Raw genomic sequence first — 22,631 nt, forward strand, 5'->3', positions numbered from 1 at the left:
TTCTTAAATTAATAATGTTTATTTCCATTAAACCAAGACAAATTTTCAAAATTAATACAAGATAAAAATTCAAGGTGGTTGGCATGGGGAAAAAAGATATGACTGCACATCATGGATATTATTTGTATATGCTCAAAAATATTTTTGAGTAAAACAATACTGGCACGTAGAACTTGCACTTTCCCACAGAACAAAACCAGCAGAATTTTCCTTTCTCTTCTAGTCAGTAGTTGTATGAAAACTAAACACACACATGCAGCCTGCAACTTTCATAGCCAGGTTTACCATGGGAATTTGGAACAATCCTCTATCAGAAGTCACAAAATTGTAGCAAAACACTTTTTCTACTGCATTTTCATACCTGATGGATGTTATAATACTTTCAACAAACAACAATTAGTTTTCCAATATTGACTACAAGTGCTTCAAACTGCCTTAGTACTTGCAAACAGGCCTGAGGCATTCACAAAACCTTATTTATTTGATACAGATTAAAGCACTCTGCAAAGTTACCGCTCCTGCCCGAAATCAAAGCCACTGAAAACCCATTTTGCTTGTTGGTTTCACTGGGCTCCAGATTTGCTACAGCATTGGACAAAATACACAAGTAACACTGATTTTTAATTGTTTCAGTAAAAATCTTTCACCTTGACAGCAGTATTTTCAAGTATTGCTATCCTAGTCTTCTAACACTTATCGAAAATCATCAAGAAACAAGACAAACAAAAAAACCCAAATGGAGAGAAGAGCATTTAAACAAATCCCCCTCTCCTTACCCCACCCCGCCCTCCCACCCAGGATCTTGCTGACTTAATTCCAAAACTCACAATTTACTGTACAGCCAGGAGCTGGAATAAGCTTTCCCTGAGCGCTCTTTCTACCTGTTTCAAAAAGTCAGAACATGTTTCCTTGAATTCAGCCATTATTATTATTATTATTATTGCCGTTTTCTTTGCTAATATGCAACACATTTTCTAGACAAGTTATTTCATTTTGGCAGCCCTGGATTTGTATTCTATTGCTCCAAATACAGACCTTGAAAGTGCATCTGACTTCTAAACAGTATTAATCAGGCAAGTTTCAGGGAGTAACTAGACCCAAAAGATCTACATGCACAAGCCTTTGTAATGATACATCTCCATTGAAAGATACAGAATCAGTAATGGATCTGCTCAGAAATTTAGTGGCATAGCATCAATTAGAACTGCTTTGCATGCTAAGGTTTGGGTTTTAGAAAGGAACAAAGCACTGTCCCCTGCAGGAGGGGGTCAGGAATGGGTATAGATTTCATATACAAGAAAAGCAAGTGGTTCACATGCAAGATGCAATGCTGCACCATCATGGCACTGAGAGCATCTTTGGAGGTCTAGTCCCTACCTGCTACCCACCTTCAGAGGAGTGGGCATTGTGTGATGTACACAAGGAAGCCTCAGAACTGCATGAAATTTTGCTTAAACTAGTCTAAGTCACAGCTATTGTCATGGACTTTAAATGCAAATCCCCAGAAGACTGACCTAAAATGTACCATTAAATACAACACAATATAAATACACGAGGAGACTTGGTTAATGCTGCTGACTGCATTCAGAATTCAGTAGTCTTGCTTTTTCCTTTTCAGTATTTCTAGCATACCAAAAGGCATATTTGTGTCTTCCCCCATAAATAAAGTTAGTCTGATAATTTAATTTTGTAGATTTATAAAATATTATTTTCTATGCAACTTAATGCAGTAGCCTAAAAAAAGCAATTAAATTTAAATTTAAGAAACAGTATATTTACAATTAAAATAAGTACAGACCTTATTGGGTTTGCATTCATTTATAGCACAAAATAATTTACAAGGCTTAAAGTAATAAATAAGTCACTGGAAAGCTTTCAGAGATGTGCATTCTCCACCTGGCAGAGTGCAGTGGAGTTTCAGGAAGCAAGAATGAGTTCTGGCTAAAGTGTGTCCATGGCTCCTCATGTGGGACGGCCTGGACCAAAACGGGCTTTTGACCTGGGTTAAAAACACACAAGAAACATATTTACAATGTTAATGTTGGTTTTTTTACATTATTAATGCAGGTTTTTGAGGTGTAGGGGTTTTTTGGTTTTGTTTTACAAGGTGGCAAAGAACAGGCTAAAAGCCTTAGCCAAGACTTTTCCGGTTTTCCACAATTTCACAAAAAGAAATGATATTGGAGCTGCAGTGAACCTTCCCCCAGCATGGCTCCAAGCGTGTCCTTCTCCCAGCTCTACTGGGAGGCAAAGGGAAGCTTTCACACCTCAGAGAGCTTAACCTGGTGGAAGCTGATCCATAAGAAGCGTGTGTGAAATGAGAAAATGTTTTTCTTTAAACACCCACCACCCCACACCCCCAAAATCCCTGAGTTTTTCTTGCTGTTATTTTAAATCTTACCTGGGATTCTTCTCAGCATTGCTTTGTCGTGCACTGACCTGCGCTGAGGCTTTTATCTGAGCTTCAAGTCTAGAATAAATGCCTCCTGCATACTGGAATCCAGAAAAAAATAATCAAGTTTTGACATGACTTCAGTGTAATCAGTGACTTTCCATAAAAATCACTAAAAGTCAGAAGAACCTATGGCATTCTTTTGTCCATTACCACAGCCCAGTACTGAATTTTTTAACCCCATTCTATTTCCCATGGGCAGTTTTTAGAGGCAGTAAACTTTAAATACTATTTTAAACTATAATCCTCAAAAAAATCATGCTTGGAACAAAATGAAGATTGATAAAATTCATTCTTTAGCTTAAGTATTGAACAGATGTTATTTTGATTTGTGTTTAATATTTTTGCTAACCAAGGCTCGCTTCAGCTCTGTAATCACTACATTTTGCCAGGACAAATCTTACTTCTTTGCTGTCTTTGGACTTGACTCGTTCAAGGTCTCCCAGTCTCATTTTTATTAAGTGCCCTGTGATCTCAGACATTCTTCTCTGATCTGCCAGAAATAAGAAAGGTTGTTTAGAACAGCATTTTTCCTTGCTACTGAATACAAGGAGGATTAGACAAAGACTTTAGTGATACTGGATCTGTAATTTTTTTCAGTTCATATAAAAATCTTGAACATCCAAGACCCTAAACCCTGATGCAGGATGTAGCCTCAGCAGCCTTGGCAGATACCAGAATCAGCCTGAGGCACTACACTGAGATCAAAATCTCTGGAAATGGTTTTGAGGCTGAGGTTTTCAAAACAGCAAAATTGCACAAGACTCTCAGAAGAAATTAAAAAAAGGCAGAACAAATTAATACAATTCTGAGTATTTTTAGTCAGAGAGACTGTGAAAGAGATAAAAGTGGATGTTTCTCTGTTTATCTGCACAGACAACAAATGCCACAGGCATGCAGGAAAAAATATCTGCATACTTTTATAATCATGAGATGACACAGCTATAATCTCTGTAGGTTATGTGCTGATATTCCAAATAAAGCACATAAATCACACAAAATCCCCAAACCCCATTGCTGTATCTGAGATTAAATTCACCCTAAAGGGGCTTAACTAGCTATATTTTAAAGAAATTAGCGGAATAATTTTCTTTGCATAATATTAACTCTAGGAAAGCTAAACTCATGCAGGAACAGACCATCTTCTCTTTGAGCATCTTGGTTGAATCTCAGGGACCTGGAGGCGTCCCATTTGTTCTGCTGCATGCTCACACTGGAAGAGAAAGGTGCACACCCTGTTATCATAACAGCTTACAAAGAGGGAGATACTAAAATGTGTTCTCAAGGCCTTTGAAAATGACTTACATGAACGGAGATGCATCTCGGGAACTTGACTGTTGAAGAAAGAAAACCACATTAAAAGTGTTTTAAGGTCAAGTCCAAAACTTAGAGAGAATTCCTCATTATTTAACCCAACCAGAGAGCCTGGATTCACAGCTGTGATTTTACCTTGTCAGACAGCTTCTCCTTTTTCTGAACACTGGGTGAAGAAACCACTTTCTTTGGGTGCCTGTAGGATTTCTTTAATTTCTCCTTTCTCCCTGCTAATGGAAGAAATATCTATTCATACCCTCAGATACTTGGAATTTCTCAACTACAGAGCTGCTGAAGTATTTTTTCCCCTCTGTTTCTTAACAAATAGTGTAAATTAACAGGCTGTTTTCCTTTTGTTAGTGTTGCAGGCATGCTAACACACATTACTCAAATGCTTTTCTATGAGAAGTATACAGAAACTCAAGTATGTATTTAAAATGCAGAGTGGTTACACATAACAGCATAGATTTTTTACATTTAAAAATAAGTACACATACAACCTACATTCTGGACCACAATAATTAAATGAATAAATTCTAAACAATATCAGATCAAACAACTTTAAATTTAAAGGACAAAAATTTTCTTTCAAATTTGATTTTTTTTTTTTAACATGCTGGTACACATCCATACCCTTTGAGTAAAGACAAAAAGAACAAAAACTGCCTCTCTGTGTGAATGAATCATTAGCAGGGTGAAAAGTTGCTTTTTGGTTTTCCATGTTCCTAAAACCATTATCACGTTAAAAAAAGAAAAAAATCTTTTTAGACCATAAAAAGTTTAGCTTCAATGCAGACACAATTATAGCCACATTAACCAGTCATTCCTCTATGTAATCAAAAGAATATTCTGCAAATTTTTTTTTGCATGTAAAAGCAGTCATGTAATTGCTGCCTTTTCTTTCAACATTTATTACATGAAATTTCATTAATTTCATAGTTTCCTGCAAAATAAGTGCTTGATAACTCCAAGAACTTCTCAGACATGAATAGCTGCAGATTTCCTTGTTTGCCAGTGATTTTTGATGGCACTGAGCAGTGGAGTAATTTGTACCTAACCACAGAAAAACTAGAAATAAAATTCAAGTAACACTGGTTTTTAATTTCAAAACAGCTAATGTTCAAAATCTGCTTAGAGAGGACTTCTGCTGCCTCAAATCCCTATCTGGTAACTCCAGAAAGGAGGACTGTAAAAACTTGCTGTACCTGGTTTCTTGCACACTTCTTCTTCATCCCCCACTTCATCCTCAGTGACCTCTGAGCCAGTGGTGTACTCCTCCTCTTCAGATAACAGTGATTGCTGTTTCTAATCAACACCAGGAGAAGCCAGGGATTAAAAGTGAGGCTGGGTTTCTACTAAATGATACATATTAAATCTCTCTTGCAGGAGCTGATATCCGACAGAGCTCCCTATCTCAGTGATGTAACAGTGAACAGTTCCTAACAGCTCAGCATGGAATTATGGAAATGTTCAGGAATGTGATGTTTGCATTGTTTGAATATACACATGTATCTAAATTAAGTGATAATGGGTGCCTAGTAATGAGGAATGAGAAAGCTTAACAATGAAGACATGAAGCACCTCAGACCAGCCAACAGAGACAGATACTCAAAACCTTGGATTTTGAGTTATGTTTCTGTCAGCCTAAAAAATTATTAATAACTGATGCATGCAGTTCTAGTGTGGGCTGTTGTCACTTATAAAAACATTTAAGGGAATTTTTGATTTCTATTAAGGCCAAAGTAGTACTTCACACTTCTTGTAAAAACTGTTGCTATACTGCAACATCTGAAGCAAAGCAAAAGCAAGGAAATACAACTTCTGTCTCATTAGCTAGCAAATGATAATCAAAGCTAGTTCTCTGTTAGTACAGAAGACCAAATATTTAAAGTAATAAGTATTTTACTAACCAGCTGCAAAGTCCAGTTCTTCAGAGACAAAAACTGTAGTCACAAAGAGAGAGAAAGGCATATAAGTTAACAAGCCAAAAATAATTAGAATGAAAAAGTGAGATGAATTCTAAAAATAGGGGTGGTATGTTATAGTACAGCACTCTACACTGGTAACTCCCAGGCCTCCTCCCACCTTAAAGTCTAAATTTTGGTGGAATGACTAAACCCAAGCAGGATGCAAAGCGGTGACCAATTAAATGCAGCCAATTCATGTTCTAGTGTGCCTAAGCTTAGCATTAAAAATGTTTACAGCTCATTTTTTGATGGAAAATCAGTGCAGGACAGGAGGGAAGTTATGTACCCTGTTTTTACAGAGATTAAATTTAAAAGTGGGAGAACTTCTGATACTCTGATTGAAATTCTCATGGAGTCAACAGCATTGTGCTACCATCAGTATCACTAAGTTATCAGAAGTTCCAGAACTTCAGAAACTTATCATTGCATGAACATTGTCTTTAAACCAGAGGCATTATCATATCAGTTTCCTTAAATATGCCTTAGAAAGTATCTCTGTTGACTTGCTGTGGAAAGTAATATCTTGCACATCTTGAAAGGGAAAAAACCCCCAAACCAACCAACCTCAACCAAAACACAACCCAAGCTGCTGGTCATCTTTTGTGGACTTGCAGCAGTCATGGAGAACCTCAGATACATCAGCAGACAAAACCAAGGCAGCAATTACTTAAACATTTGCCACACGATGCATTTTACAGCTTGACTGGATCCTTAAATATCATCAATTTGAGAATGGGGTGGGGAAAGCACCAGACATAAGGAAAATTCCCTCTTATATACTGAAAAATTTCCAGCAGACATGGGAAAAGGTTTGCCTTTTCACCAACCAGGTATTTTGTACCTACGTTATCCTGCAATGCCCAGCAGCGTGCTTCTTACTCCAACAATGTATGGGGTTTATTTATTAAAACTTGTTCAACAATTTCTTCAAAGAACCCTCATTATTAGAAAAAAGGAAGGAAAAGCATCAGCACTCACAGCATTGATTTCTCCAGTTTTGGGGCCCCACGGTGTATTTGGTTCTACAAGCACATCACATTCAAGGCCTTTGTCATCGCTGAGCCCAATACCAGAATCACTTAGAGAGAAATACATAAACCAAAAATATTTTCTATTCCACAACTTCAGAATCAGTCTCAATTCACTCAACACGTATCAGTCAGCCACATAGCATTTCAATAGCAATACATTAAAATATAAAGATATAAGTGCATGCTTATGAATGACTAAATGCCTGCTTGAAAAATAAAAGGAAAAAGTATTTGTTCTTCACTTCCCAATTTCCAAGTAAACAACCAAAAATAAGTTACCCTTAGAAAGTCCTATGACTCATTTTGAAATGGGAGAGAACTCAAATATAACAAGCACACGTGTTCACTGTTGAAGGCTGAGTTATTTCAGTAACACAATACAATGTTCTTACCTATTCTCATCCTTAGTGAAAGGAACAACGATAACATCTCTATGATGCAGCAGATCATTCAAGATCTGAGTCGTTTGAGATGGCAAAGCATCCCCATCTTCACTTTCTGGAGGTAACTCCACCATGTGATCCCTCACTTTGCAACCCTGCAGTACACAGAGACAGAAGATCAAATATTGGAGTTAACGGGAAGAACTAATTTCAGCAAGTATAATAACAAAAGTTCAAGTTTTGAATTACAATCCTTATTTTGGAAGAAGATCCATTTTCCTAACACACATTTTTTTCCCACCCACTATGTGTTATGCTCTTTCAAAAGAGAGCTGGTATTGAAGTACCTTTGGGAGGGTTGTAGGGTCAAACCGAAGAACTTTTTGGTTACAACAGGGATACACTCCTGTGCCAGTCGAGCCCAGAGCACTTGCTACACCTGGATAAAGGACTGGCTGCGAATGGTACTGGCAGTGGGAGAATTCAGTGCACAGGAAAGACTACATTAGAAAAAAGAGAGAGAGAGAGAGAGAGGGGGGTGAGATGACCTACGGAAGTAAAAATTTTGCACTGTAAAGAATGCATACCGAGCTTTATTACCACATATTTTCCAAACTGCTTTAATCCCTTCTTCACCCTCCAAAAGTCACCCACCACAAGCCAAAGTGAAACGACGCAAACCTGGTTACATCTTGAGCAGGTCAACCAATTGACAGTCCCCCAAAGACGCCAGTAAACATCTCGCCAGGATTTCAGCTCCTCATGAAGGCAAATTAAATACTCATGGACTTCCCAGGTTTTGTCTCTGAAAAAGCAAAGCATCAGTCATGACTGTGTTTCAATCCTGCTGCCAGAACCGTGAGGTGGAGAACGAGCAGAAAACACACTGGTGAAAAGCCTACAGCAGAGTTACAACCGGAAGGCTACAATGTGAGACAATGGTTATTAAATTCAGAGCATGACAGAAGAGCCTTTGTTCTTTCACAACATCCTAAACTCACTCGTAACCAAGAATTACAGCTGGACTCATCTCAAGAGCCATATACTGCAAATTTGTAAGCTAAGATTAACATCTTCTATGTATTTGCACCACAACAATAATTACTTAGCTAAGAAATACAGTTTCAAAACACAAGCTCATGCCCTTTTGATGAAGGTCCATACCTGACAGTTCTAGTCTAAAAAATACAGGACTTCGTTTCTTCCTTGTGATCAAATAAGACACACCTCTTCAGAACTCAAAAGAGAATATGCAACTTGCAGTGGGGTATGTTATCTTCAGAAAGAGCAGATAAAATTTTCCCCCCAATTTTAAGCCCTAGCCTGAAGAACTTTTGTTATATATGCGCCTAGCCTAGACTAAGAAAGCACTACTTCCAGTCAAAAGTTAGTTCTAGGCACCATCAGAGGACCAATAAATAGAAACCTATTTTTAAATCATTAAAGATAGAATTGTATTAACTCCTGAGCCTGAATTCATTAGTGGCCAGCATCACTTCTCAGTAAACATATTCTGTGTAGCAAAGCATCACAAGTAGCACAAGGCAGATAATAAGAATCTGGATAATCCTCTGAGTAACTTTAAAGCCCTGCACATTTATCTGCTGGGAATTGCAGAGCAGCTACATACACTCAGCTTAAGTGAAGTAATACAATTAATGAATTCTACGTGACTAATCAGCAGTGATCTTAAATAGGTCAGGACAGGGGCACAAGATTTGGTTCTATTTAGATTGTGACACAAAACTTATCCCACACCTTGGAATAACTGGTGGGAGATGATATGGAACTGTTTGGGTTGTTCTGAACAAAACGAATCTGATGAGAAAGGTCTCCTGTCATTAATCTCCCAGCATCCTCCTTGAAGGGGGCATGCGGGGAGGGAGGGAACGGCAGCTGATCATGGACTGATCTTCATTAACAGGAGAATCCAGCTGTTCACAGCCATGGATCAGACAGACAGAATTCAATTACACATTTGTGCCAAACGAATCAGGCTTACACACAGAACAGGTCCTGCAGGCTCCTCTGACAAATACTCCAGGAACAGAAAAACAACTGGCAAAGTTTATTTATAGCAGTCTTTAAGCAGGTTGAGCATTTGATTTGACAGTATAAAGTCAGTCTAGAAAATTCTCCTTAGCCTTTCTTTACTGGCATGGTGGGGTCTATCCTTCACTAACAAACCTTGCAGAAATGCAGCATTTAATTCAATCTGTCATCAACCACACACATCTTAAAACCATCTGATGAAAGAATTAGCTGAATATTTTCTATTTAAAGCAGTGCGACCCAAAATAGCCCTCCCACTAATCATGGCTGCGGTTTTCCCATTTCCATTCAGCAGCAGCACTGCTGAATGAAATTTCAGTAGTACATCATCATAATCACACCCCTCTGTTTTAATTTTTTTCTAGGTAATACAAGGAGTTGAGACATTTCATACACTCTTCACATATCTGTGACTTAATTTTGTAATGTGTCTGAGCATGCAGTACTTCTAAAATCACCCAAAATCATAGAGTTGAAGAAACATTTTATGTATAAAAAAAATATGTATATATTCACTACCTTATATGAACATAGACAATATTCCCATGTTGGTCTATGTTGATTTTTCCTGGCACACAGGGAATTCTCCTTTCAGTTTCTTTAGTTAGCAGCTTTTTACATAAACAACACCTAGATTAAAAAAAAAAAAAAAAAAGAAAAAAGAAAAGAGAAAGAAGGAAAGAAAGCACTGGAGTAAGAGCAGGACCTCTAAACACAGGGACTGTCCTTGCTATTGAAATAGCAATGAAAAAACACCATACCTGTATAATGTTGCTGCATTTCCTCTAGAATCTGGATTTACATACTCTGGATCAAACAGTCTTTCAATCTTCTTGCAGAAAAGTTTACTATTAATGACAGTAACACAGCTCACCCATTAGAAAAAAATTGAGAATTGCTTTATGCATAGTGAGATTAACAACTACATTCTGACAAGCAAAGTCACTCTCAGAATCTAACTTTTAATATAATTGTCCTTTAAATTATGCTGTTCATCTCATCTTTACACAGGCATGACAAAAGAGATACTTTGATTTTTTCCCCTTTATTATATTGCTTGCCAATATAAACTGCCAGCTTCTACCAGACCTTTTACTAATAAATATTGCTGTGAAATTGCACTTCATTCTAAAAGTAAGCCTTCATCCCTACTGACTAAAGACCTCCCTTACTTTCACCTTGCTTATCTGTCAGTCTGTACTCCAATAATTGGCCCTTATCTCCACACTAAGCTGGAGTCCTGATGTATGAAAGAGCATTCCAGCACAACTATTCAGCCTCCCAGCCATCCTGAATTCTAAGTCTAAATATCTTGAGTTCACAGGATGCTGAAGCCAAACCATTCCCTACCAATTAGGAGCATGTCATCTCATAAAAGGTTTCTCACTCTAATCCTGACTCCCATGTGAGAATTCATGAATAATTCGCCCATGCCATGCTCCTAGTGTGGCCTCTCCTTTTGCTCATTTCCTGTAAAAGCTCTTTCCTTTTGCTCATAATGTTAAATATCAAATTCTGGAGTCACACCATTATAATTCTGCATGAAAAATACATTACATGAGAATATATATATAATATATAATTTCAAACTCCACAGCCTTAGCAGTTACAAAATATTATCCCAAAGCTCAACAGCACTTCAGTAGTGTACTACAGGGCAAAAAAAGTTACCTCTTAAATTTGTCTCTTTTGTCCTTCAGCTCTTCCACTTCATTGTGCCTGAAGAGATCAGCAATGTGTGTAACAAGATTAGCGTTGATACAGTTCATGTTACACGGCGTGGCCACAATAGCATTCATATTTTTGTGACAATAATGAATACATTTTTCTACCTAGGAAAAATAGAAATATAAATGTTAAGGAATTCTAGACAAAAAACCCTCATACTAATCACTTCAAGATTTTTATTTTTTTTAGAGTGTGGTGATTTGGAAAACTACTTCAGTTTGACTTAAAAATAAAAAGCAAGCCTCAGATTTGCCTAAAGGGGATGCTGAATTAACATGACTTAGTTTATGTTTTCCTCCAAAAATTTCAGTAACCTTCCAATTGTTAAAATAGAACCACAAAACACATGGATCTCAACTTCAACAGCTGTGCTTTACTGTGGATCACCCCAATGACAGAACTTCTGACAAACATTTTAACAAAGTCAGCAGATACTCCTTATACAGAACTGGAAAATCAGATCCTAAATTGCAGAAGTGTCATTCATGTAAAAAGGATATAAAACAAGCACTCCAGATCACACCATCACATTTAGAAGTAACTTACTCTAAGTTTTATTGCACTGAGATTCTGTAAATATTTGATAACTGCACTGAATAGGAAAGGTGGTAAAAATCTCAAAGTGTTCTCATTGCAGCACCTGTTTACATAACAGCCAAAGCACAACAAACAAGCTGTTAAGACACCTGGTAATTAACTGTGCCCTCAAGCCAGAAAATCAATCTTTCTTAATACTTACTAATGAATCCATCTTCAAAAACTCAGAAGAAATAAGGATTGATATGACATTTGATGGCTCTAAAAGGAAACAGAAAAACGGTGGGGCTTTTTACATGATTTTTTTTTTTTTTTTGTAATTTTGTATCACATCCCTCCCTCTTCATATTTAACATCTGTGTTAGTGATTATTTTAGCAATCAACCTGTCATTCCATCTTCTAGTATCCAGAACCTTTTAACCACCTTAAGAAGCAAACTTTTGGTTTACCATTTCAGTGGTCAGAGTACAACTATAACAATCTGGAATTTATTAGAATTGGAGAAGGAGGCTTCATAGGGATACAATGACTAAGCAATTACACAAGATTAACTTCTATCTGTAGCCATCACACCCAGCTGAGATTTTCTCAACATAACCTTTGCATTGCAAGTTATAACTTTCTTCTCTTGGTTTGTTTGTATCTTTTTAAATGGTAGCAAAGGCTCATTTAAAAATTTAAAACTTGCCTCAAAATCCATAAAGGCAAAGGCTCTTCTATCATTGTATTGGATTGCATTGAAATTGCAGAAAACATTGCAATTGTACTAACAGGGAGCAGAGGAGAAACAAACAAACCAATCATCAGCATTTTAAATCTACCACCCTGTCCTTGGTCAGAAGAGGTCTGAAGACTCTTAATTAAAACATCACATCCCAAAATATATTAGGGTTTTTTTATTGCTTCAACTTTCAACATGTTTCCTCAAAGCTGTCAGTGCTGGCAAAGCAGACATCTGCTGAAATGACCACAAGATCTCTGTTGCAACACTTCTATAACAAATGACAACAGTCAGAAACAAACCAGCTGGGGCTGAACTGCATCAAACCCATTCATCTTCAGTTAGTACAGAACATAACAAACCTACAAGAAATTATCTACTTTTACCTAAAGTGGGCATTTCATTAGCCTCAGACTCCTTAGAGTTCCTTTTGACATATCTTATCAGCCAGTCAAAGATGTGAACATCACAGTGCACGGAAATGTCCACCTCCTCCCAGCGCTGGGCATCCACTGACAGGTACTCAGCAAAGTATTTCATCTCTGAAATCAAAAGGTCTCGAGGACACACAAAATCTTCTTTGAGGTTTTTGGCTTCATCACACACATGGATCACCATATTTGGCCTCAAAAGAAAAAAAGCCACAAAGCAAATTAGGAGCCTAAGCCAATTAGGACACTCATGTCCAACTCTGGATCACGCATTGCAACACTGATGTCACCAACAGGGTTTCAGTGACAGAGGGAAAACAAAGTGCAGCTATTAACTATTAATAGAAACTATTGTCAGATAGGTGAAGAAAACAGATGCATATCTCCTATAGATAATGACAGTGATTTAACTGAGGGAGCAGAAATAGAAAATTTCTAGCTCCATTCCACAATTTGGTCACCTCTGTTATAGGATGCAACCTGAATTATATGGAGAACTTATTTGTTCTCCCTTCCTAATTTTCTTAAAAGAGTAACCAGATACAGATGCCTAAGTTACGGAGGCACCAGGGACAATAACAGTAATTTTCATCTGTGGATATTAAGATTGGTTTACTGTACATTAAAATGTCTATTTCTTCAGAAAAGCTCAAAGCTAGAATCAGTAAATGCCATCTTTACAGAGATGCTTAGGTTTCAAACAAACATTATTTTATGTGTACTTACACAGTGTGAAAAACAGGGATGTGATGGAATGAAAGTGACCTGGATGGCTATTTGAATTCATGGGGAAATTCTTCATTTACAGCTTTCTTTTCCTGCTTTTATACAGGACAAATCTGTGCTCACAGAATATTTTTTTAAGTGTAATTGAGCATCAATCTTGTTTCATTCCTTTTTAAAATCAGGTATGTTTCCCATTCCTGCCCCAGCTGTGATCAATCACCCAGAGGAACACTATGCACAGATTTATATCTTACTGCACACAACACATTCTCAAACAACTCCTTGTATTTCTGTAGCAATGGAAGGTTTCCAAATTTCTTACAGCATTTATTAGGATGTTTCCAGCTATTTTCTTTCTGGTAGTAGAAAAACACGAGCAATTTAGACATCTTCCTATCAGTTCTACAAGCCCCTAGATAACAAACACACAAAGCTTTTCTTACCCCTGGGTTTCGTCAGTGCTTTCTCCACTGTTATGTACAGGACCTTTCTCAGATTCTGAAGAACAACTCCTTGTGGAGGCTGCACTGGGCCTTCCTTCAATGTAAGGAAAAAATGCTGCATTAGAACAAAAATTCCTGAACTTTTGCTCTTCAGCATCTTGGAAATGCAACTGAAATACGGCTGTCATGGTGGAGTAATGGCACACAGCTAGGAACAAATCTGTTTCCATAAGGGCTACTAAACAATCCAGATTCCTGCTCTGAGTGCCGTACACTGGGAACTCACAGCAGCAGCATTGCTGGGTTGCCCAGACACTTCGCTACAAACCCAGATCACTCCCAGCTCAACACAGAGCTTAAGACTCATAGCCTTCAGCACTTCCTTCTGGGAATGCGACCCATCCCTTTAGCTCTTCTTGTCTGCTTTGTGGGATGTGGCTCCTAAGACCCTGCCACATCAAAGCTTCTGCCAGGCCATAACTTGAGAACTATCCCACTCCTTACCCATCATGTGCCAGCTTTGGAAATCAGCAGCTTCCAAAAAGAAGTGCGGAAGACTCTCAGATTGTGTTTGTTTCTGCCAAATTTCTCACACACGTGGCTTAAACTTGCTGATCATGTGAAACAATGTTCAAAGAGAGCAGACCATGAAATTTGCCTGGTCCTAGAGCTACATCATGGAGGTTATTCCCAGAATAAAGGACAGATGCACTTCAAATGGCTGATCTTCACAAAGGCACTACAAGCAGTGGAAAGTGGACACAACAACCTTGTGAGGTCACCACATCCACTGAGTTCTGGATCAAGGATTAAAACAATGAATCTCTTTTCCAACTGTGAATGGATTACTGCAATCTGAAACTTCAATGATCTTGCTTAAAAGTCAGAAAGATCACTGTCTTTTTTAAACAATGGAAGGGCACATATCTGTCTGCCACTGAAAACGCATAAGGTGGTGATTTTCCATGATTACGCCACTCTCTCAGATTTCAAGAGTTCAGAAGCATCTTCTCCCCTCTTGCATAATGTAAGAGGCTGTACTCTTCTGAAGAAGATTAAGACAGACCTCTTATGGCTAAACAACTACAGCAGACTGACAACAAAAATGATATGGCTCAGAACACAGCAGTTACACCCCTCAGGAAAGCAAAATTACTGCACTGGAGGCAGAAGAAACAAAACTCTCCGAAGGTGCAGCCTAAGGCCTTGCACAGTTAAGCCTTAGCAAGGCCTTACCAGAGGGAACCCACTTAAGAGAAGAGGAAGATTCACTCCCAGTAAAACCTTGGAAAGGGCTGGTGAAGCCACAGCTTTCTGGGCAGCCATCCCACTGCAGGCAGATGAGGTGGGAGCCCTGGGTTTGGAATCAAAGGTGCAAGTTTTAAAAGAAGGGACTGTGGGAATGCATGGTATGAAACAGTTCTGTCTGCAAATATTAACAAGTTCCTTGTGAACACAGTGAAGTGATTTATTGAAGGCAATAATGCTGACAAGAATATGCAACACAGCCAAATTAATGGGGACATCTGAACTTCACCATACGTTGCTTCGTATCTTTTTAGCCACCCCCCCCCCCCAAAGCTTACAGATTGATTAACTTTTGAAACCTTATAATAAATACCTTGGGTAAAAGGCTATCCTATGTGCTTGTTTACTGCCATGAAATGCAATCAGAGGGACTTACCAGCAGTTTGCCTTATAATTAGCAAGTATTAAATGAGCTTTTATAACTCAGCCAAAACCAGAATGCAGATCAGAATGAGTATGGTCTGATTTGCTTTTTCTTGCTGTTACTCATAACTACAAACAAATGCAAACAGGCCCAAAATTATTGATATTGATCCTAACAATAAGCTAATGTGACTAAATCCACTAGGAAGCAATTAATTAAACAAAAAACATTCACATACAGGATTTTCTCAAATCCCCAATTCTAAAATATAGGAGTACCTCACAAATACTAAGAAGGTGAGTTCACCCAAGCCTGTGAGAAAAAGAGACTGATTACCCTAATTTCATATCAACAAATTACACATAAACAGGGCAAATGATTTATCCAAAGCTGCAAAGAGAACAGAGAATAATCTCAGGCTAGGATCTTGTCATAGGAAACATTACACTACCGGACTTAAGTGCATTAATAGTCATTACATGTATTATTACACTGTTAGAAAGAAAACATGCACTAACTGTCTGAGGAGTTCTAGAAGCAGACTCAGCTCGTTAACTGCCTACTGGGAAGCTACTAATCCTGTAAACCAACATTTGGGTGCCAGCAGCATTTATCCCACATCATGCATGCAACTACATATAATTGAAAACTGATGGGAAGCACTTTCAGTCTTGACACTCCATATACAGTTTTCCAATAGCATCCCTTGATTAGAGTTATTAAAAACACTTTATCCAAAGTTCAAACAGCTGTTTTCTGCTGCAAAGAGGATAGTGAAAGCTGGAGTGAAGGACATTTTAACAGAGAACACGTTGTTTAAACATTTCACTGACATCTTAGTTTTTCACATAGAAATTATTTATTCATCACTGAAGCAAATTTCTCATGCAATGCCTTTACCAAGTCCTATAGTCACTGGAACATCTCGTTTACACTGAAAATCAGAGAATAACACATACATTTAATTACAAGTTCTGACAGAAGTTGTACTTAAGGAATTGTTAACAATATTTAATTGTGCTGTGATTCAATTTACAACTATTGTGTTTGGTCCTCTTCTGCCCATATAATTACTGGGACATAACTGACTAGGACACATTTTATGTCAACACAAGACCGTCTTAAAGCAAAACTTAGCTACATTTTGCTCCAACTCCTCTGTACCCATCCTTGTCAAACACAGGGCTTCTATCTGGGAGAGGAAGGTTTGCCCTCGAGGGATCACCTCCTCAGCTTCCTGCAGCTCTTCCTCACAATACTCTCCAGTTATTTTAATAATGCTGCTTAATGTGACTTCAGATGGCTGTAGGGTTAACAGCACACCACCGAAACTCCTGAACAGAGGATTCAGCAGAAGGATTCATGCCTCTTGGAAGGACAAGTTATCAAAAATACCCAAGCAAACATTGATTCTTAAACTAAACTAATGGCAAGTGCCTTGTTGTATGCATGACATTTATACTAAACTTCCCCAAGATGAATGACTATTATTCCTGAGTGGACTTAACCACTCGGGACAGAAGCATGCACATACTGATTATCAAAGCCAATATATTTCAGAATGACTAAAAACATACCAGTTATAGTAATGGAATCCTGCCCAATAGCAGGCTCCTGAAACTCTGTCTGTGTATCGAGCAAGGAGGATTTGATGTACGTAGCTAAAGTTTCCACGGGACTCCCACCAGCAGCCATCAGGGGATTATACTGGTTGTCAACAGGTGAACTTCCACTGCTTTTTAGTTCATCAAACCTTTTTGCACACTGTCACAAGATTAAATGATAGGACAATGAAGCAGTAGCTTTCAGTACATTTTTAATAATTATGATTTGAGATGGATATTGCACATCTTTTGCACATGAACAGTTACTGATATCAAACTTACAAGGCTTCCTATTTAGTTAGTGCTATCAGGAAAGTAAATAAAAACACAGTAAAATAATAGCTACCATAATTAAATACAGAAAGAGAAAAAATCAGATAGAAGCTGTTTCAACTTTCATTTCCTTAAACCCCATGATTTTAAGCCTCATTTTCAACAGGGAAAGTTATGGGGAGAATTTGAGTTCTCATTTTGTAACTAGTTCTTTTACCATAAATATGGTCAAATGTTAGTAAGAGTGGCTACAGAAATTGGTTCACAATCATTATTCTTTTACTTTATGACCTCCATTCCAATTTGGACAAAAGGGACTGGTGTTTTCCACTGCAGTTCTATTAATTTTTCATTCCCACTGCAGTTCTATAAACTTCCCATTCCCTGTTTTTGATGAACTAGAAAGTCTTTCCATTCTGTAAATTTGTACCAACACAGTCATAATTATAGGTTTGGTTCAGCCAAGTCCTACGCAGAGGTAACCTGCACATAAAATCTACTTAATTCTACAGGTGATCCTCCCGTGACACAGGTATTGGGCTCCATTAGCAGCTGGTTTTATTTATTTATTTGTTTAGGGTTGAACTAACAGACATTGCTCCATGCCAGTGCCCCTTTGGGCCAGGGGCACACAGGGACATCCTTCTGATATTCACAGTCTTTCCAATTTGGGATGCCAGTCTACTACATGCAAGAGATAAATAAAGGGGTATCTGTGCTTTTATGTAACTGCCTTAAACAAGGACTCCACATATTTGAGACATTTAGTTCTTTAAAACAGAGTAATCAGACATGTACTAATCAATCATATTCATTAATACGAGGAGAAAGCTCACTGATATTTTATTTGCTTAATGTGCACAGTGCTGTCTGCACTTTGAAAGGTGAACAGTAGAGACGTCCCCAAGCACTTGAAAGGCAGCAACATTCCACAGAAGCTTCTACACCCAATCCTTCATTTTTATGTTCTAAATACACGGTTACAGCAACGCCCAATAGCACTGCTATAAATGTGAGCTGACACACTTGATTAGGTTTGCAAGAAAGTCAAGACCACTGGCTTGTTTTCTTTCAGCTTTGCTGATTCACAAGGGCAAAAGACATTTTCATTTCTGAGAGGGTGTAAGCCAAGAAAAGAAAAAGTCAAAATTATTATTAAAAAAAAAAAAAAAAAAAAAAAGGCATTTCACCAGGAAATTCAGCAATCCAGAAAGAGAAGTATACAGAGGTTCTTCAAATTCTGTTCCAACCAAAGAAAGAAAAATCCACATCTTGGAGGATCAAAAAAGAAACAACTGCGCTCTTCACCTAATAGAGGCCTGTAAATCCTCCTTGTTTAGCATTATAACAACAAGCATAGAGAGTTATTAGGTTTCCTAGTAAGGATACTACAACCTACATGAGGTTAGTGGGTACTGGCATCCTTTCCACCCAAGTCTTAGCTATGGAGTTTGGAATATAGTAGCACAGCTCCCTTTTTTTATTACACTTTTTAATTTTTCCTTCCCAGTAATTTTCATTCTTATTCTGTATAAGTTCTAATGAAATAAAATGCAGAATACATTTCTTAATTTCAATACTCAGGTTCTGTAGAAACAAAACAAAAACCCCCACCTCTTTTCAATCTACTGTTCATTTAACATTTTCAATTAGGTGTAAATTACTTTAGAAAAAAACCCCTTAACTTCCATTTCCCTCCCTCCCTCCCCTGAGAAATGTTTTCTTCTCCATATAACACTGCTTAAAGCATACAAATTCTTTTATCAGTAAACTCACTTCTTTGGATGTATATCCTGGCACCAGCCTTGCCACACTGTCCCAGTCGATAGGCTGAGGAACACCAATTAGGGAACACAGGATCATATCCAAAACCATTTGATTGTTGTCATAGGGAAAGTTATTGTTTTCTGAGAATCCACGACTCATCTTTGGCTACTTAAGCCTAGAAGAGAAAGAGTTTTTAGCAAGTCTCACTGCATGGTTTGCTAAAGCTTGATCTACTTTACCTGCAGCACTCCATAAATTACTGGGGGAAGCATTTACCACAGCATTAAAGTCAAGTACTAAGACTTCTTTGACACAATTTACATATTCACAAAACCCTGAGGGAGAAGCAGATGCACAAAACACACCAAACCAAACCCAACCCAGGAGCAGCAGGTATTATCCACCATTCCCCTGAGGTGCCTCTTTCCAGAGGGGAAATCACACCTCTGAGTGCTCTAATACAACAGAAGGGCTTCCCACAATCTCAGAATAAACAGCCTAAGTTACAGAGGGCCATGTTAATGTAAATTTACTCAAATTCAAACACAGTTATGTGTTCCCACAAACCTTCTACTCTCAGCTTTGCTCTCTCTTGCTCTCCCCATCTGCTCAGCACACCTGATTGCCATTATTCAGAAGCCAAACCAGGATACCTATTTAAGGGCCATCAATATTTCGGAGTCAGGAAACAACACCTGAATCTCGTTCAACTCTCATCCCAAACACCTGACATTCCTAACTCCTTATTAGCCAGGATAAGCCGTTCCAAAAACTTCTTATTCCTCAGCTTCAAGCTGAACACCACAACAATGCATATGAGGACAGCAGTAAACACCTTAAAAAACAGGATTATATTTAGTTTTGGTTTTTTTTTTCTTTTTCCAAATGGATTTTATACACAGCACCAGGGAACAGCGTAAAAGTTCAAAGTACTGTTTCAGCATATGCTGGGAAAGAACTGCAGGCATTAATCAAGAGTTTCATGCTCAAGTAACACACAGCCAAAAAGCTCAGGAGGGACCCACACTTGGAAAGCAACTTGGACCTTTTCTGAAGTACCTTAAACAGATCCCATAAATAACAGAACTTAAAAGCCACACACAAACTTTTGACTTATAATGCAAGAATGACAGAGAATTTGAGAGAAAATACACCCAGATAACACCTGGTAACTTGTTACTAAAAGCACACTATACGTAGATGTTTCTTTTGCACCACCCTCTTTCTAAAATAAAAGATGCTTAAAATACACAAAATCTCCCTGATTTTTTCTCCCTCCAGAAGCTGTTCCAGCTCTTTTTTCTGCTTGTTTTGCTGGTAGAAACAGAAATCAGCGCAGCAGGTAACTGTAAGCTTTCATCCTCTCAAAAGAGCAGCTGAATTAAATCAGAAGGAGAAAGCCCAGAACCCACCGAGAAAATTCTTGCTTCCCACAGTCATGAGATTTAAAAAGAAGAAAAAGAGCCACAAAGCAGAAGACAAGTCCTATAGAAAATTTCATACCCTTTTAGCAATTCTATCTAAATGAAATCTGCTGTAAAATATGCCAGATAGCCAATTCTAAAGGAGAAAGGTCCTCGCAGGTTATATGAGTCCAAAACTTCCGAGTAAAATAGATGCCACTATCAGGTAAAAGTGGATCAGTCCCTGAAGTCACGGTGCCCTTATCCCTCACACCGAGAGCACTTTCAAGCAGTGTTACTGTGGCGATTCTGTGTTGGAGACTTCTCTCTGTCAGCGTGCAGACAGATGTCGGTACCAATTACATTCCAGCCCCGGAACATCCCCCATTTCTGCTGTTAGGAGGAGAAATAACCGGGCCAGAACAGGTCAGCACCAGGGGCAAACCTCAGTGGTTATGAAATACAGAGCTGACTTCTTGTGCTAGTTCATACACATGTAGCAGCTGGTTTAAAAATATGTTTGGATGAGATAAGTAAACGATGGAGTATTATAATCCCCTGGTCTCACACCATAAAATAGGCTTAATGTAAGTAAAATTGCCAGCAACGTCAATATTCCATAATAAGCATTTTGAGGGCTAGTGCTATGGGATGATTACACTGGGAAATCAAAGAAAGAAAGGAAGAAAGAAGGAAAACAATTTTTTTTGGCAACATCTGAGTCTGCAATTTACAGGGAAAAATTCTGGGTGCTTCACTGGTAACAAGTTTACTACACATCAACTCTGTGGACCATGAAGCAGCCCGAGCATGAAGGGATGACAGGTGCTCTAAAACATGATGACAGGTTCAGAGAGAATCAAGTCTTTGTCTCTCATACATGTTTCTTTATTTGCTTATCTTGCACATTAAAATACAGTTCTGTATGTGCTTATTACTGCAAGGACAAATGAAGGAACAGACTTAATCACAGGCGTACAGAAGTTAAGTGTTTTTATTTCTATTCTGGAAAGAGCATGGGACTCCTCTTTGCAGCTTTATACAGGACATTCAATATTTGCTTTTTTTTCCTTTAGGAAACCCTGTTGGAAATACAGACACATGCAAGATTCTGTCTCATGCAAGAACTCTCTCAAAGCAGCAACATAAAGCCTGTAATAAATCATATTGTTAAGAGAAAAAAAACTTCTACAGATTCTCACTGCTCTGTTATTGCAAGGAAAGCTCAGGTTAACCCTTTCCTCAACTATGAAAATTGGAGAAGAAAAAAGTTTCCAAATTATTTAACTCTGACCAACTCATTTGAGATGCACAGCATAGAAAGATACGTGAGAACAGAAATTTCTATTAATACTCACAGAATTCCAAATTAAGTAGTGCAAAGGATTCCTAAGAGTTAAATTCATCATGGAATCACACAATCTGATTCTACTTTTTTATTATTTAAAGCAAATAATTAATGTAGAAATGAAGAATAACTACCCCTTGCAGGCGCACAACCTGAGGGAAGGTGAAGATGGTGGGATGGGCACAAGGTTTCCATCCACAGCCCTGAAACGCAAGGAAGTGATGGTGCAGAATGAGGCGGGGGAGAGGAACAACAGCAACTTTGTAGCTTGCCCACGTACCAGCCAACATTAAAAATTACAACGCGTTTAAATTAAAATAATAAAAACCGGTCTCGGACACCCTACAAGTGCAGCAGCGTCCTCGTGTGACGCCCTCAGAGCGGGGACCCCGACGGCCCCCCCGGGCGCTCTCCGCCGGGACCCCTCCCGGGCGCGCTCCTGGGTTTACCTGGCGGTTCCCAGGCGCGGGGTCAGCGGGACAGGACAGGCAGCGGCTCCTCCTCGGGACGTGCCGGGGTAGCAGCGGGACGGGGACTCGACTCCACCGAGGGACGAGCGAGACCCGCAAACGCCCCGTCCGCACCCGCCGCGCCGCGCCCTCATCTGCCGGCACCGCCCGGCCCCCCCTCACGGGGAGGGGCGGCAGCGCCGCCAGGGGGGCGGCCCCCGCCAATGGGCGCGGGGCGGGTGACGAGGCCCCGCCCCCTCGCGCCGGGCGCAGCCAATGGAGCGGCGCGGAGCGCTCCCGCCCCGGGCGCGCGGCGGCCCCGCCTTGCC

General features: G+C 38.9%; 1 protein-coding gene across 2 annotated transcripts; it reads right to left on the reverse strand.

Annotated features, from left to right (window-relative positions):
- Positions 1-22,476, reverse strand: SANBR (SANT and BTB domain regulator of CSR). 2 transcript variants are annotated; one of them, XM_048297377.1, is made up of 21 exons: positions 22,303-22,476; positions 19,112-19,277; positions 17,036-17,222; positions 13,787-13,880; positions 12,573-12,811; positions 11,667-11,725; positions 10,871-11,031; positions 9,961-10,047; positions 9,719-9,829; positions 7,829-7,952; positions 7,495-7,647; positions 7,157-7,302; positions 6,712-6,811; positions 5,677-5,709; positions 4,972-5,071; positions 3,902-3,996; positions 3,758-3,786; positions 3,592-3,665; positions 2,857-2,945; positions 2,402-2,493; positions 1-1,999 (listed from the first exon to the last, which is right to left on the reverse strand). In XM_048297377.1, the coding sequence occupies exons 2-21, from the start codon at positions 19,259-19,261 to the stop codon at positions 1,963-1,965; spliced, it is 2,160 nt and encodes a 719-aa protein (XP_048153334.1). In that variant the 5' UTR covers positions 19,262-19,277; positions 22,303-22,476; the 3' UTR covers positions 1-1,962. The 2 variants fall into 2 exon arrangements, with proteins under 2 accessions (XP_048153334.1, XP_048153335.1); XM_048297378.1 differs by lacking the exons at positions 17,036-17,222; positions 22,303-22,476 and having other exon boundaries at positions 19,112-19,191.
- Positions 22,477-22,631: the final 155 nt, after the last annotated feature.

The sequence above is a fragment of the Corvus hawaiiensis genome, chromosome 3 (genome assembly GCF_020740725.1).
Source record: "Corvus hawaiiensis isolate bCorHaw1 chromosome 3, bCorHaw1.pri.cur, whole genome shotgun sequence".
NCBI classification, from domain to species: Eukaryota; Metazoa; Chordata; class Aves; order Passeriformes; family Corvidae; genus Corvus; species Corvus hawaiiensis.